General features: G+C 67.4%; 1 protein-coding gene across 1 annotated transcript in view; it reads left to right on the top strand.

The window, feature by feature from the left end:
* The window catches only part of LOC143639781 (serine/threonine-protein phosphatase 2A regulatory subunit B'' subunit beta-like), a 39,652-nt gene extending 27,032 nt beyond the window's left edge, over positions 1–12,620 (top strand). The window contains 6 exon segments of the mRNA XM_077107846.1: positions 2,659–2,707; positions 4,010–4,099; positions 5,450–5,625; positions 10,049–10,167; positions 10,255–10,361; positions 12,059–12,620. Coding sequence (XP_076963961.1) covers positions 2,659–2,707; positions 4,010–4,099; positions 5,450–5,625; positions 10,049–10,167; positions 10,255–10,361; positions 12,059–12,209 — 692 coding nt within the window. The 3' untranslated portion in view covers positions 12,210–12,620.
* The last annotated feature ends 1,866 nt before the right edge of the window (positions 12,621–14,486 follow it).

Here is a 14,486-nt window from a genome sequence, read left to right as displayed (position 1 = left end):
TCCTAGTGATCAGGCTACTAGGAGCACTGCTGACCCCAGGTGTGCAGTGTCACCCCTCCTCCCTAGTGATCAGGTCGTAGACACTGCTGACCCAGGTGTGTCAGTCACCTCCCCTCCCTAGTGATCAGGTCCTAGACACTGCTGACCCCAGGTGTGCAGCACTCCCTTCCTAGTGATCAGGTCCTAGGACACTGCTGACCCAGGTGTGCAGTCACCTCCTCTAGTGATCAGGTCCTAGGACACTGCTGACCCCAGGTGTGCAGTCACCCCCCTTCCTAGTGATCAGGTCCTAGGACACTGCTGACCCCAGGTGTGCAGGTCACCTCCCCTTCCTAGTGATCAGGTCCTAGGACACTGCTGACCCCAGGTGTGCAGGTCACCTCCCCTTCCTAGTGATCAGGTCCTAGGACACTGCTGACCCCAGGTGTGCAGGTCACCCCCTTCCTAGTGATCAGGTCTAGGACACTGCTGACCCCAGGTGTGCAGGTCACCTCCCTTCCTAGTGATCAGGTCCTAGGACACTGCTGACCCAGGTGTGCAGGTCACCTCCCTTCCTAGTGATCAGGTCCTAGGACACTGCTGACCCCAGGTGTGCAGAGGTCACCTCCCCTTCCTAGTGATCAGTCCTAGGACACTGCTGACCCCAGGTGTGCAGGTCACCTCCCCTTCCTAGTGATCAGGTCCTAGGACACTGCTGACCCAGGTGTGCAGGTCACCTCCCCTTCCTAGTGATCAGGTCCTAGGACACTGCTGACCCCAGGTGTGCAGTCACCTCCCCTTCCTAGTGATCAGGTCCTAGGACACTGCTGACCCCAGGTGTGCAGGTCACCTCCCCTTCCTAGTGATCAGGTCCTAGGACACTGCTGACCCCAGGTGTGCAGGTCACCTCCCCTTCCTAGTGATCAGGTCCTAGGACACTGCTGACCCCAGGTGTGCAGGTCACCTCCCCTTCCTAGTGATCAGGTCCTAGGACACTGCTGACCCCAGGTGTGCAGGTCACCTCCCCTTCCTAGTGATCAGGTCCTAGGACACTGCTGACCCCAGGTGTGCAGGTCACCTCCCCTTCCTAGTGATCAGGTCCTAGGACACTGCTGACCCCAGGTGTGCAGGTCACCTCCTTCCTAGTGATCAGGTCCTAGGACACTGCTGACCCCAGGTGTGCAGGTCACCTCCCCTTCCTAGTGATCAGGTCCTAGGACACTGCTGACCCCAGGTGTGCAGGTCACCTCCCCTTCCTAGTGATCAGGTCCTAGGACACTGCTGACCCCAGGTGTGCAGGTCACCTCCCCTTCCTAGTGATCAGGTCCTAGGACACTGCTGACCCCAGGTGTGCAGGTCACCTCCCCTTCCTAGTGATCAGGCCCTTGGGGACACATGAAGCAGGGTGACGCTGTTGTCAGATTGCCAGGGCGTCCTCGGGACCCTGGTGACTGGGTGAGCTCCGTGGAGTGGACAGGCAGCAGGCAGTCAGAGGTGGCCCCTGCCCTGGTGGCCACGGGCCTGGCGCTCCCTGCCCGTCGTCCGTGCCTTCCTCGGCTGTGCCTGCCTGCGGGGGAGGGCACCAGCACCAGCTCTGCCCTCGGCGGCGAGGCCCCAGCTGCGTCGGGGCAGCTGCATGGGAGGCGTCCCCTCTGTGGCCTTCCCTCTCCCAAGACCACTAGCCTGCAGAGCACCTGTGGGCCGCGCCCGTCCCCGAGGCTCCCGGCCAAGGTCCCACTCTCAGGAGCAGCCAAAACTCCAGGCACAGGACGCAGACCCGTCCCCAGCTGAGCCCCCTCCAGGGCTCCAGGGGGCTCCTCCTGCCTCTCCAGCTCCTGGGCTCCAGCTGGCCCTGGGCTGGTGGCCCCTCACTGCATTCTCTGCCTCCGTCTCCACGGGGCTCCTCCTCTGGGCCTGTGTCCCCACCTGTCTCTTGGGAGGACACGGCCATTGCATGAGGCCCCTGACCCAGGAGGAGCCCACCTCAGGACCCTGCACTAATGACCCCTGCAGAGACCCTGTCCCCACACCAGGCCCCCTCCCAGGCACTGAGGCAGGACACGGGTCATCCTTGTCTCCACGCCGGGTGTTTGGTCAAGCAGGTGATTCTAGGGATGAGGGCAGACTTGGGGTCACTGTCCCGTTGATGGTGCCTGTTAGGGGTGAATTTTGTCCTTCCAAAACTCCTAGGTAGCAGCCCTGACCCAGGACCTCAGAAGGGGCTGTGTGGGGTGCAGTGAGGTCCCCAGGGCGGCCCTGACCCAGCAGGACTGGGGTCCTCGTAGAGGACGAGAGGAGGACACAGACGCACACAGAGGACGGCCCCGGGAGGACACAGGGAGAAGACGGCGGCTGCAAGCCCAGGGGAGAGGCCTCGGAGGAGCCCGCCCTGCCCACCCTGGACCTCAGGGCTTCCGGCCTGCAGGACTGGGCGGTTCCCCGGCGTGTGGTCGTCTCTTGGAGCTGGGCACTCGGGACGGCTTCACTTGAGCTGTTCTCTGAAGGGTTTTGCTTCCTTATCACGGCGCATGGGCTCGATGGGCAGCGACGGTGACCGGGCTGCGCTCGAGGACAGCGCGGGAAGCACAGGCTGCGGCCGGTGCCGGTGTCGGCCTGGGAGAACCTGCGCCCCGCTGCTGGAGACCCGCGCTGTGCTCACGGCCCGCTCTTCCCTTGCAGCCATTTCCTCCAAGATGATTGACAGGATCTTCTCGGGCGCCGTGACCAGGTAGGTGGCCCTCCGCTCCCCGCCCTCCCAGAGTGGGTGACTGCCGGGAGCGGGTGCGAGTCCTCTGCGCCCTTCCTGATGTGGCCCTCCGTTCCCGTGGGGCGGGTGACCCCGTCATGCAGTCAGAGAGGGGAGCCGCCTGTCGGGCCGGGTCCTGGCCGAGGGCTGGCTCAGGCACCCGTGTGTTGTCCACCGCTGACACCGTGTCTCAGCCCGCCGCAGGCTGCTGAGCCCGCTGCCCTGCTGAGCCCGCTGCCCTGCAGATGCTCCCCTGCAGCCTGCTCCTGTGCGCAGGGGGAGCGGGCGGCACGCAGCACCTCTCCTAGGGCTGGAGGACCCCGCATGTCCCACCCCCAAGTCCCCCACACGCCCTTCCTTCCCCAGTCCTCCACTGCTTCCTTCTCCCGGCCGCCCTCCCTCCTCCCTCCTCTGCCCTCCCTCCTCCCTCCTCGGCCCTCCCTCCTCCCTCCTCGGCCCCTCCCTCCTTGGCCCCTCCCTCCTCTCTCCTCAGCCCCTCCCTCCTCTCTCCTCGGCCCCTCCCTCCTCCACCCCTCCCTCCTCCACCCCTCCCTCCTCCACCCCTCCCTCCTCTCTCCTCGGCTCCTCTCTCCTCCGCCCCTCCCTCCTCCGCCCCTCCCTCCTCTCTCCTCGGCCCCTCCCTCCTCCGCCCCTCCCTCCTCTCTCCTCGGCCCCTCCCTCCTCCCTCCTCGGCCCCTCCCTCCTCCCTCCTCGGCCCTCCCTCCTCTCTCCTCGGCCCCTCCCTCCTCTCTCCTCGGCCCCTCCCTCCTCTCTCCTCGGCCCCTCCCTCCTCCTCCCCTCCCTCCTCCGCCCCTCCCTCCTCTCTCCTCGGCCCTCCCGCCTCCTCCCCTCCCTCCTCCGCCCCTCCCTCCTCTCTCTTCGGCCCCTCCCTCCTCGTCCCCTCCCTCCTCCCTCCTCCGCCCCTCCCTCCTCTCTCCTCGGCCCCTCCCTCCTCGGCCCCCCTCCTCCACCCCTCCCTCCTCTCTCCTCGGCCCCTCCCTCCTCCCTCCTTGGCCCCTCCCTCCTCTCTCCTCGGCCCCTCCCTCCTCCTCCCCTCCCTCCTCCGCCCCTCCTCTCTCCTCCGCCCCTCCCTCCTCCGCCCCTCCCTCCTCTCTCCTCGGCCCCGCCCTCCTCTCTCCTCAGCCCCTCCCTCCTCCACCCCTCCCGCCTCCATTCCTCCCGCCTCCATTCCTCCTTCCTCCACCCCTCCCTCCTCCACCCCTCCCTCCTCCCTCCTCCACCCCTCCTTCCCTGACACCACCCTGTCTTCCCTCCTGGACGCAGAGGTAGAAAAGTCCAGAAGGAAGGGAAGATCAGCTACGCTGACTTTGTCTGGTTTCTCATCTCTGAGGAAGACAAGAAGACCCCAACAAGGTAGGAGCTCGGGTTCCCTCGGAGGCGCATGCGGGGGCCCCCACCCCGCCCCCTTCCCTGCCATCTGCTCCTGTAGGCCCCAGGTCAGCCTGTGCAGGGTGGGCGTGTCCCGTCCAGGTCGACCTGTGAGGGTGGGAGTGTCCCCGTCCAGGTCTGCCTGTGCAGGGTGGGCGTGTCCCCGTCCTAGTCCGCCTGTGCAGGGTGGGTGTGTCCCGTCCAGGTCCGCCTGTGCAGGGTGGGCGTGTCCCGTCCAGGTCGACCTGTGAGGGTGGGAGTGTCCCCGTCCAGGTCCGCCTGTGCAGGGTGGGCGTGTCCCCGTCCTGGTCCGCCTGTGCAGGGTGGGCGTGTCCCGTCCAGGTCAGCCTGTGCAGGGTGGGCGTGTCCCGTCCTGGTCGGCCTGTGCAGGGTGGGCGTGTCCCGTCCTGGTCAGCCTGTGCAGGGTGGGCGTGTCCCCGTCCAGGTCAGCCTGTGCACGGTGGGCGTGTCCCCGTCCAGGTCGGCCTGTGCAGGGTGGGTGTGTCCCCGTCCAGGTCCGCCTGTGCAGGGTGGGCGTGTCCCCGTCCAGGTCGGCCTGTGCAGGGTGGGCGTGTCCCCGTCCAGGTCGGCCTGTGCAAGGTGGGCGTGTCCCCGTCCAGGTCGGCCTGTGCACGGTGGGCGTGTCCCCGTCCAGGTCGGCCTGTGCAGGGTGGGAGTGTCCCCGTCCAGGTCCGCCTGTGCAGGGTGGGCGTGTCCCCGTCCAGGTCGGCCTGTGCAGGGTGGGCGTGTCCCCGTCCAGGTCGGCCTGTGCAGGGTGGGCGTGTCCCGTCCTGGTCGGCCTGTGCAGGGTGGGCGTGTCCCGTCCTGGTCCGCCTGTGCAGGGTGGGCGTGTCCCGTCCTGGTCAGCCTGTGCAGGGTGGGCGTGTCCCTTCCAGGTCGGCCTGTGCAGGGTGGGCGTGTCCCGTCCATGTCTGCCTGTGCAGGGTGGGCGTGTCCCGTCCTGGTCCGCCTGTGCAGGGTGGGCGTGTCCCCGTCCAGGTCGGCCTGTGCAGGGTGGGCGTGTCCCGTCCAGGTCGGCCTGTGCAGGGTGGGCGTGTCCCCGTCCAGGTCGGCCTGTGCAGGGTGGGCGTGTCCCGTCCTGGTCAGCCTGTGCAGGGTGGGCGTGTCCCGACCAGGTCGGCCTGTGCAGGGTGGGCGTGTCCCCTCCTGGTTGGCCTGTGCAGGGTGGGCGTGTCCCGTTCTGGTTACCCTGTGCAGGGGTGGGAGTATCCCGTTCTGGTTAGCCTGTGCAGGGTGGGCGTGTCCCCGTCCTGGTCAGCCTGGGCCTGGGTGGGCGTGTCCCTGGCAGCCCAGCTGACGGCCCCCCAACACTAGCATCGAGTACTGGTTCCGGTGCATGGACCTGGATGGGGACGGGGTGCTGTCCATGTTTGAGCTGGAGTACTTCTACGAGGAGCAGTGCCGCAGGCTGGACAGCATGGCCATCGAGGCCCTGCCCTTCGAGGACTGCCTGTGCCAGATGCTAGACCTGGTCAAGCCGCAGAGCGAAGGTGAGGCGTGTGGGGCGACCCCGGGAGGGACAGGGAGCAGACCCAGGGCAGGGACAGTAGGAGAGCCTGCAAGGAGACCCCCAAGTGGGCTGCCCATTGCCAGGGGCCAGCACGGGGCCCCCATCTGCAGCACGGGTGGACACCGAGGAGGCCACGGGAAGGCCCATCCTGTGGACTTGGGGCCAGGTCCTCACTGAGGGTGTCCCAGGGGCAGCACGTGCCATCGCTGGGGATGGGCGCTGGAGTGCAGGGCTCAGCCCGGTGTGGACACCACCAGGTCCACTGTCCCGCCCAGCTGTCCCAGCCCTGTCATCTCCCCGTCCTCCGAGGTCACAGGGCAGGAGGGCTGGCCTCACACCAGGCCTGGAGAGGAGGGGTCCTGCACCCTAGAGAGAGGAGGGGTCCTGCACCCTAGAGAGAGGAGGACCCTGCACCCTAGAGAGAGGAGGGGCTCCCCGCACCTCAGAGAGAGGAGGGGCCCTGCACCCTAGAGAGAGGAGGATCCTGCACCCTAGAGAGAGGAGGTCCCTGCACCCTAGAGAGAGGAGGGGTCCCTGCACCCTAGAGAGAGGAGGGGTCCCTGCACCCTAGAGAGAGGAGGGCCCTGCACCCTAGAGAGAGGAGGTCCCTGCACCCTAGAGAGAGGAGGGCCCTGCACCCTAGAGAGAGGAGGGCCCTGCACCCTAGAGAGAGGAGGGCCCTGCACCCTAGAGAGAGGAGGGCCCTGCACCCTAGAGAGAGGAGGGGCCTTGCACCCTAGAGAGAGGAGGGGCCCTGCACCCTAGAGAGAGGAGGGGTCCCTGCACCCTAGAGAGAGGAGGGGCCCTGCACCCTAGAGAGAGGAGGGGCCCTGCACCCTAGAGAGAGGAGGGGTCCTGCACCCTAGAGAGAGGAGGGGTCCTGCACCCTAGAGAGAGGAGGGGCCCTGCACCCTAGAGAGAGGAGGACCCTGCACCCTAGAGAGAGGAGGACCCTGCACCCTAGAGAGAGGAGGGGCCCTGCACCCTAGAGAGAGGAGGGGCCCTGCACCCTAGAGAGAGGAGGGGTCCTGCACCCTAGAGAGAGGAGGGGCCCTGCACCCTAGAGAGAGGAGGACCCTGCACCCTAGAGAGAGGAGGGGCCCTGCACCCTAGAGAGAGGAGGGGTCCTGCACCCTAGAGAGAGGAGGGGTCCTGCACCCTAGAGAGAGGAGGACCCTGCACCCTAGAGAGAGGAGGGGCCCTGCACCCTAGAGAGAGGAGGGGTCCTGCACCCTAGAGAGAGGAGGGGTCCTGCACCCTAGAGAGAGGAGGGGCCCTGCACCCTAGAGAGAGGAGGGGTCCTGCACCCTAGAGAGAGGAGGGGCCCTGCACCCTAGAGAGAGGAGGACCCTGCACCCTAGAGAGAGGAGGGGCCCTGCACCCTAGAGAGAGGAGGGGTCCTGCACCCTAGAGAGAGGAGGGGTCCTGCACCCTAGAGAGAGGAGGGGCCCTGCAACCTAGAGAGAGGAGGGGTCCCTGCACCCTAGAGAGAGGAGGGGCCCTGCACCCTAGAGAGAGGAGGACCCTGCACCCTAGAGAGAGGAGGGGTCCCTGCACCCTAGAGAGAGGAGGGGCCCTGCACCCTAGAGAGAGGAGGACCCTGCACCCTAGAGAGAGGAGGTCCCTGCACCCTAGAGAGAGGAGGGGTCCCTGCACCCTAGAGAGAGGAGGTCCCTGCACCCTAGAGAGAGGAGGGGCCCTGCACCCTAGAGAGAGGAGGGGCCCTGCAACCTAGAGAGAGGAGGACCCTGCACCCTAGAGAGAGGAGGACCCTGCACCCTAGAGAGAGGAGGACCCTGCACCCTAGAGAGAGGAGGGGCCCTGCACCCTAGAGAGAGGAGGGGCCCTGCACCCTAGAGAGAGGAGGACCCTGCACCCTAGAGAGAGGAGGGGTCCCTGCACCCTAGAGAGAGGAGGGGCCCTGCACCCTAGAGAGAGGAGGTCCCTGCACCCTAGAGAGAGGAGGGGCCCTGCACCCTAGAGAGAGGAGGTCCCTGCACCCTAGAGAGAGGAGGGGCCCTGCACCCTAGAGAGAGGAGGGCCCTGCACCCTAGAGAGAGGAGGGGTCCCTGCACCCTAGAGAGAGGAGGTGTCTCTGCACCCTAGAGAGAGGAGGGGCCCTGCACCCTAGAGAGAGGAGGGGCCCTGCAACCTAGAGAGAGGAGGGGTCCCTGCACCCTAGAGAGAGGAGGTGTCTCTGCACCCTAGAGAGAGGAGGGGCCCTGCACCCTAGAGAGAGGAGGGGCCCTGCAACCTAGAGAGAGGAGGTGTCTCTGCACCCTAGAGAGAGGAGGGGCCCTGCACCCTAGAGAGAGGAGGGCCCTGCACCCTAGAGAGAGGAGGGGCCCTGCACCCTAGAGAGAGGAGGTCCCTGCACCCTAGAGAGAGGAGGGGCCCTGCACCCTAGAGAGAGGAGGTGTCTCTGCACCCTAGAGAGAGGAGGGGCCCTGCACCCTAGAGAGAGGAGGGGCCCTGCACCCTAGAGAGAGGAGGGGTCCCTGCACCCTAGAGAGAGGAGGACCCTGCACCCTAGAGAGAGGAGGACCCTGCACCCTAGAGAGAGGAGGGGTCCCTGCACCCTAGAGAGAGGAGGGGCCCTGCACCCTAGAGAGAGGAGGGGCCCTGCACCCTAGAGAGAGGAGGTCCCTGCACCCTAGAGAGAGGAGGACCCTGCACCCTAGAGAGAGGAGGGTCCCTGCACCTAGAGAGAGGAGGGGTCCCTGCACCCTAGAGAGAGGAGGGGTCCCTGCAACCTAGAGAGAGGAGGGGCCCTGCAACCTAGAGAGAGGAGGACCCTGCACCCTAGAGAGAGGAGGACCCTGCACCCTAGAGAGAGGAGGACCCTGCACCCTAGAGAGAGGAGGACCCTGCACCCTAGAGAGAGGAGGACCCTGCACCCTAGAGAGAGGAGGACCCTGCACCCTAGAGAGAGGAGGTCCCTGCACCCTAGAGAGAGGAGGGGTCCTGCACCCTAGAGAGAGGAGGACCCTGCACCCTAGAGAGAGGAGGGGTCCTGCACCCTAGAGAGAGGAGGGGCCCTGCACCCTAGAGAGAGGAGGACCCTGCACCCTAGAGAGAGGAGGACCCTGCACCCTAGAGAGAGGAGGTCCCTGCACCCTAGAGAGAGGAGGTCCCTGCACCCTAGAGAGAGGAGGGGCCCTGCACCCTAGAGAGAGGAGGTCCCTGCACCCTAGAGAGAGGAGGACCCTGCACCCTAGAGAGAGGAGGACCCTGCACCCTAGAGAGAGGAGGACCCTGCACCCTAGAGAGAGGAGGACCCTGCACCCTAGAGAGAGGAGGTCCCTGCACCCTAGAGAGAGGAGGGGTCCTGCACCCTAGAGAGAGGAGGAGCCCTGCACCCTAGAGAGAGGAGGAGCCCTGCACCCTAGAGAGAGGAGGACCCTGCACCCTAGAGAGAGGAGGGGCCCTGCACCCTAGAGAGAGGAGGGGTCCTGCACCCTAGAGAGAGGAGGGGTCCTGCACCCTAGAGAGAGGAGGGGCCCTGCACCCTAGAGAGAGGAGGACCCTGCACCCTAGAGAGAGGAGGGGTCCTGCACCCTAGAGAGAGGAGGGGTCCTGCACCCTAGAGAGAGGAGGGGCCCTGCACCCTAGAGAGAGGAGGGGCCCTGCACCCTAGAGAGAGGAGGACCCTGCACCCTAGAGAGAGGAGGGGCCCTGCACCCTAGAGAGAGGAGGACCCTGCACCCTAGAGAGAGGAGGGGTCCTGCACCCTAGAGAGAGGAGGGGCCCTGCACCCTAGAGAGAGGAGGGGCCCTGCACCCTAGAGAGAGGAGGGGCCCTGCACCCTAGAGAGAGGAGGGGCCCTGCACCCTAGAGAGAGGAGGGGCCCTGCACCCTAGAGAGAGGAGGGGCCCTGCACCCTAGAGAGAGGAGGGGCCCTGCACCCTAGAGAGAGGAGGGGCCCTGCACCCTAGAGAGAGGAGGGGCCCTGCACCCTAGAGAGAGGAGGGGTCCTGCACCCTAGAGAGAGGAGGGGTCCTGCACCCTAGAGAGAGGAGGGACCCTGCACCCTAGAGAGAGGAGGACCCTGCACCCTAGAGAGAGGAGGACCCTGCACCCTAGAGAGAGGAGGTCCCTGCACCCTAGAGAGAGGAGGACCCTGCACCCTAGAGAGAGGAGGGGTCCTGCACCACCCAAGGTTCTGTCCCCTGGGCACTCAGGGTAGCAGGGCTGCTGGCCCAGGGCCTCAGGGGCTCAGCTGGCTGGGCTGCGTGAGCCAGTCCTCTGGCTGCACCTGGGGCACAAGCACCCCCCCCCCCCCGCCCTCAGCCCCCGCGCCCTCAGCCCCCCGCGCCCTCAGCCCCCCGCGCCCTCAGCCCCCGCGCCCTCAGCCCCCGGCCTGGCTCCAGAGGCCCTGCCTCGCCCTGTCCCTCTGTCCGCAGGCAGGATCACGCTGCGCGACCTCAAGGAGTGCAAGCTGGCCCACGTCTTCTTCGACACCTTCTTCAACATCGAGAAGTACCTGGACCAGGAGCAGAAAGAGCAGGCCTCCCTGCTGCGGGTGAGTGGGTGCGCGGCCGCCCGCCCCCCGGTGCCCTGACCGCGGGCAGCCGCGGCCTCCCGACCCCCACCTCCTTCTCCCCCGCAGGAGGGCGAGAGCGAGGGCCCCGAGCTGTCCGACTGGGAGAGGTTCGCCGCCGAGGAGTACGACATCCTGGTGGCCGAGGAGGCCGCCGGGGAGCCCTGGGACGACGGGTGAGCGCCCCCGCGGGCGGAGTGGGAGGGCAGGGCCCGGCCTCCTGTGTGGTGGGACGCTGGTGCTGACCTCCGAGCCGGACCCTGATGCCGGGGCGCACCTGGGGAGCCCTGACGTCTGCTGCCCTGGTCACCTCTGACATCAGCCGACGTCTCTCCTGTCACCAGGCCGCACCCGGGAGCGGGCACACCCACCTGCGGCCGGGGCCTTGGTGAATCCGGCTGTGCGTGTTGGCAGGGGACTGGACGGGAGGCCGAGTCCAGTGTGGCCGGCGGGCCCTCTCCCTGGGCTGCCGCGGGCAGGGTTGACAGGTCAGAGGGCACGGCTGTCTCCACCCGGGCCCAGTCCACGGTCTGCTCGCCCCAGGTCTGGGGGACTGGCCTCCTGCCCGTCCTGGGCCCAGCTGGGCCTTGGCATTGGCGCTCCTGAGGCCCGAGGCGCGAGGCTCTCGCATACCCCGTTGGGGGCACGGCGGCGCTCTGGGCAGGGCAGGCCCAGGCCACTCTGCCAGCAGCATGGGCTGCCCCGGTGCCCACTGCAGCCTGAGGCTCCGCCGGAGGTCCCCTGGCGCAAGGGTCCCTGGGCCTGGCTCAGCCCCTCAGTGTGTGGGAGACCCCAAGGCCCGGCCTCCTGGCTGTCCAGGGCCATCTGTGGAGTCCAAGTCCCTGGGGCCACCTGGCTGGGCTCCAGGGGCACCAAGTGGCACCCGGATGAGGCACCAGCGCGGTGGGGAGCTGCCCCCCAGGAGTCTGCCCGTCCCCATTGTGTCTTGGCTTGTGCCTCCCCGGTCACTCCTGACACGCAGGACGCAGTGGCCCCACACGCTCACGCCGGCTGGTCTTTAGTTCAGGGATCTTCTCACAACCCTGGGGGCTGCCTCCCTGGTGTCCCCTGGCTCCCGCTGCAGAGACCCCCTCCATTCCTGGGCTGGACGCTGGGGTCCTGTCTCTGGACGATGATCGCTGGACATCCTTGAGCCAGCGAATCTCATCCTGGCAGGTCCAGTGCTGGTGTCCAGCCTGCGTCCTCCACCCTCAGGAGCGCTCCTGAGACCGGCCCTGTGAACCGCAGGCCCAGTCCTGTCCTGTCGGCCCTCTGCTTCCCGGGCTGTGTCCCCATGTCCCCCAGGTCACTGACCCCTCGGGTCCCTGCTCCCAGTACTTCCCTGTCCCTTCCCTTTGTGGAGCAGCTGTGGCCAGTGACACGTCCTGTGTGTCCTGCCACCCTCCCTCCTGACGCAGCCGGTGCCCACCAGCAGGTGCCTGTGCTCGGCTGCTGCCTCCTGGCTGTGGGAGTGCGGGTCAGCAGCCTCCGGCCCCCTGTGCTGACCCGGGTCACCCCCCTTTCTGGAAACCGTCTGGCTACCTGGGGTCCTCTCTTCAGCTCGCAGGGACTGACCGGCTGACAAGCCCACCTGGGCCCTGGCAGTCGCCCTGCAGGGAACAGCCGCCTTAGGCTTTGGGGAGACCCGAGGCCACCAGTTCCCACCCTGGGGAGCTCCTGGGCCGAGGCCCCGGGGCGGGGGCGGGGGCGGGGGCGGGGGCGGGGGCGGGGGCGGGCTGGACCTCCCCGGCTCAGAGCCCTGCCCGCTCCCCTTGGGAGCCTTGTGCTGACCCGCAACCCGCGGTCTCCAGCGAGTGCGGCCCTGAGGGGGAGAGGGCTCCCGCCCGCGGTCCTCACCGGCCGCTCCTTGCAGGTACGAGGGGCAGCTCAGCCCTGTGGACCAGAAGCTGAGCGCGCTGCGGTCCCCGCTGGCCCAGAGGCCCTTCTTCGAGGCGCCCACCCCACTGGGCGACGTCGACCTGTACGGGTTCGCGTGTGGCGACGACGACCTGCAGCCCTTGTGAGGCCCTCGCGGCCGTCCCCAGCGGCCGTTTTGCTGACTGTCCTCTTGTGGACACGAGTGGTTTGTACGAGTGATGATGTTTATTTATTCACCGCGGAGGTCATCGAGGGTCGTCGACGGCGCGCACGTCCCCGGCGCCCGAGGGGCTGACGCTGTCCGAGAAGAGGCCGCCGGCCGCGGACGCTTGCCAGGGTCAGCCGCGGGTCGCCCGGGTGCGCACCCTGGACGGCGCCCCTTCCCCGCGCCCTGACGCCGCCCGCGCGCTGAGCGCCCTCCCGCAGCGTGTGGGCCGCGAACATTCCGCGCTCCGGGGTGCGGTCCTGCGCACGGGCGTGCGGAGACGGTTCCCCGCTGTGCAGCTTGCCGCCCGCGGCCCGTTTGTATTTTTGAATAAAGAGTTTAAGGATTTTCAGCCCCTGCTGGGTGTGTTCCGCCGCCCAGCCAGTGGCACCCAGGACTGTGGCCAGACCCTCCATGCCCAGCTGGCCTGCGCCCGAGGAGTCCACTCCAGGCCGCGGCCACAGCCTCTGCACCTGGGCAGCTGTGGAGGCCACTCGTGTTCTCACGGGTGGACTGGGCGGTTCGGCCAGAAGACCCCCAGACGCAGGCTGGGGACACGCCCAGGGAGGGATGGACCTGACCGGACATCAGGTTGATGTAAGGGGTGGAGGGCTCCCTGGGAACCCCCCGGGGACACGGAATCCTGAGGAGCCAGTGCCCCCAGCCCCAGGCCAGGGTGTTCAAGGGAGAGGGTCTGGCCGTCCACAGGGAGCCGGCAGGAGGGCAGTGACCCGCTGCAGGTGCCTCCGCAGGGCCCCCACCCCTGCTCCTGAGGTCCCTGTGTCCAGCTGGGAGCCAAACCCAGGGGTCTTGACCTGGGAGGCCTGTACCTGTGCCCAAGTGTCACCACCCCTGGCCTCAGAGGGAGCCTGTGCCACCCCTGGGCTTGAGGCAGGGACGCCAAGGAGAGCCGGCACCAGGGCCGAGGCAGGAGATGGCGGAGACCCCCATGTCCCCCAAGCCCCACCTGCGATGTCCCTGGGAACCCCTCCTCGTGTTCCGGTCCCCCCCGACGTCGCCTGCACCTCTGGTCAGTACTGTTCCCCTCTGACGTCCTGGCTCCCCGCCCTGGCCTCCAGAAGCCCAAACCTGGACTCCAGATGAGACGGGTACCATGTCACTGTCCACGACCATGACGGCTGTGTCCTCAGAGGACAGGAAGCCAGAGCCTGCGTGGCTGGGTGGGCAGGGTCCTCCATGCCCCATGCCCAGGGCCACCGACCCAGACTCCTGGCGCAGCACCCAGAGGGGCACACCTGCCGGAGCTCAGCAGCCCGGGTGACAGCAGCAGGGAGTGTCCAGGTGCCCTCCTGTGATGGACAGCACCATCCCGGGAGCCCCCAGTGTCCTGGCCATGTCTGCCAGCTGGCTGCAGCAGGAACTTCCTGGTCCCCAGGACTGCGTGCCCAGTACTGCAGCCTGCAGCGGACTCAGGTTCGGGGATCCAGTGCCGCCCAGTGCCTCTGTCACCCGGGAGTCCCTCCCCAGCAGTGGGCAGAGGGGCAGCTTCACGTGCAGACCCCCCCGGCCTCCGGGGGACAGGCTGCCTGGTGGCCCAGTACACAGCCTCACCCACACCACCCTGCAGAGGTCAGAGCCCAACCCCTGGGCATCACTCAGGGTCCATCCAGCCCGAGGTCACCAGTGTCCTTTGTAACAGCCGACTCAGGACGACGCGGCGCTGTCCCTAAGTGGGGCACTCCTCCCGAGGGCAGACCTTCAGTCTTGTAGAGATGGCTGCAGCCTGGTGAAGCCCATCAGCCAACAGCTGACCCATACTCTGCTGCCCACTTGGACTTGCCCCTGGCTGTCCTGCCTTGGAATTTACCAGACAACAGACAGGACTCCAGATCCCAGGGGAGCCCTTACTGCAGGGGCTGAGAGGGGGCGTGAGTGTGGGAGATGGGGCGCCCCCGCCTCGGGCTGGGATCACACGCCTGTGCCGTGGCGTCCGGCAGGACGGAGTGCTTAAGGCCCCTGGTGCAGGCGTCCGGCGGCTCAGGATCACTTTCTGGACGCCCCCCGCTCTGGAAACCAACGACGGTGGCTTCAAGACCTGAAGCGAGGCTGTCGGTGGGGATCACGGCTCGGAATGAAGTGACGACCAAGGCCTCCCGCCAGGGGGCGCTCAGGTCCCCGCCTGCTCCGCCCTCCGCTCAGAACCCAGCTCCTGGGCGGCCCGCAGCTCCGGCTCCTGCGCTGGTTCCTTGAAGCCCTC

The sequence above is a fragment of the Callospermophilus lateralis genome, chromosome Y (genome assembly GCF_048772815.1).
Source record: "Callospermophilus lateralis isolate mCalLat2 chromosome Y, mCalLat2.hap1, whole genome shotgun sequence".
In the NCBI taxonomy this organism is placed as follows: Eukaryota; Metazoa; Chordata; class Mammalia; order Rodentia; family Sciuridae; genus Callospermophilus; species Callospermophilus lateralis.
This window is presented reverse-complemented; position numbering and strand designations above follow the sequence as displayed.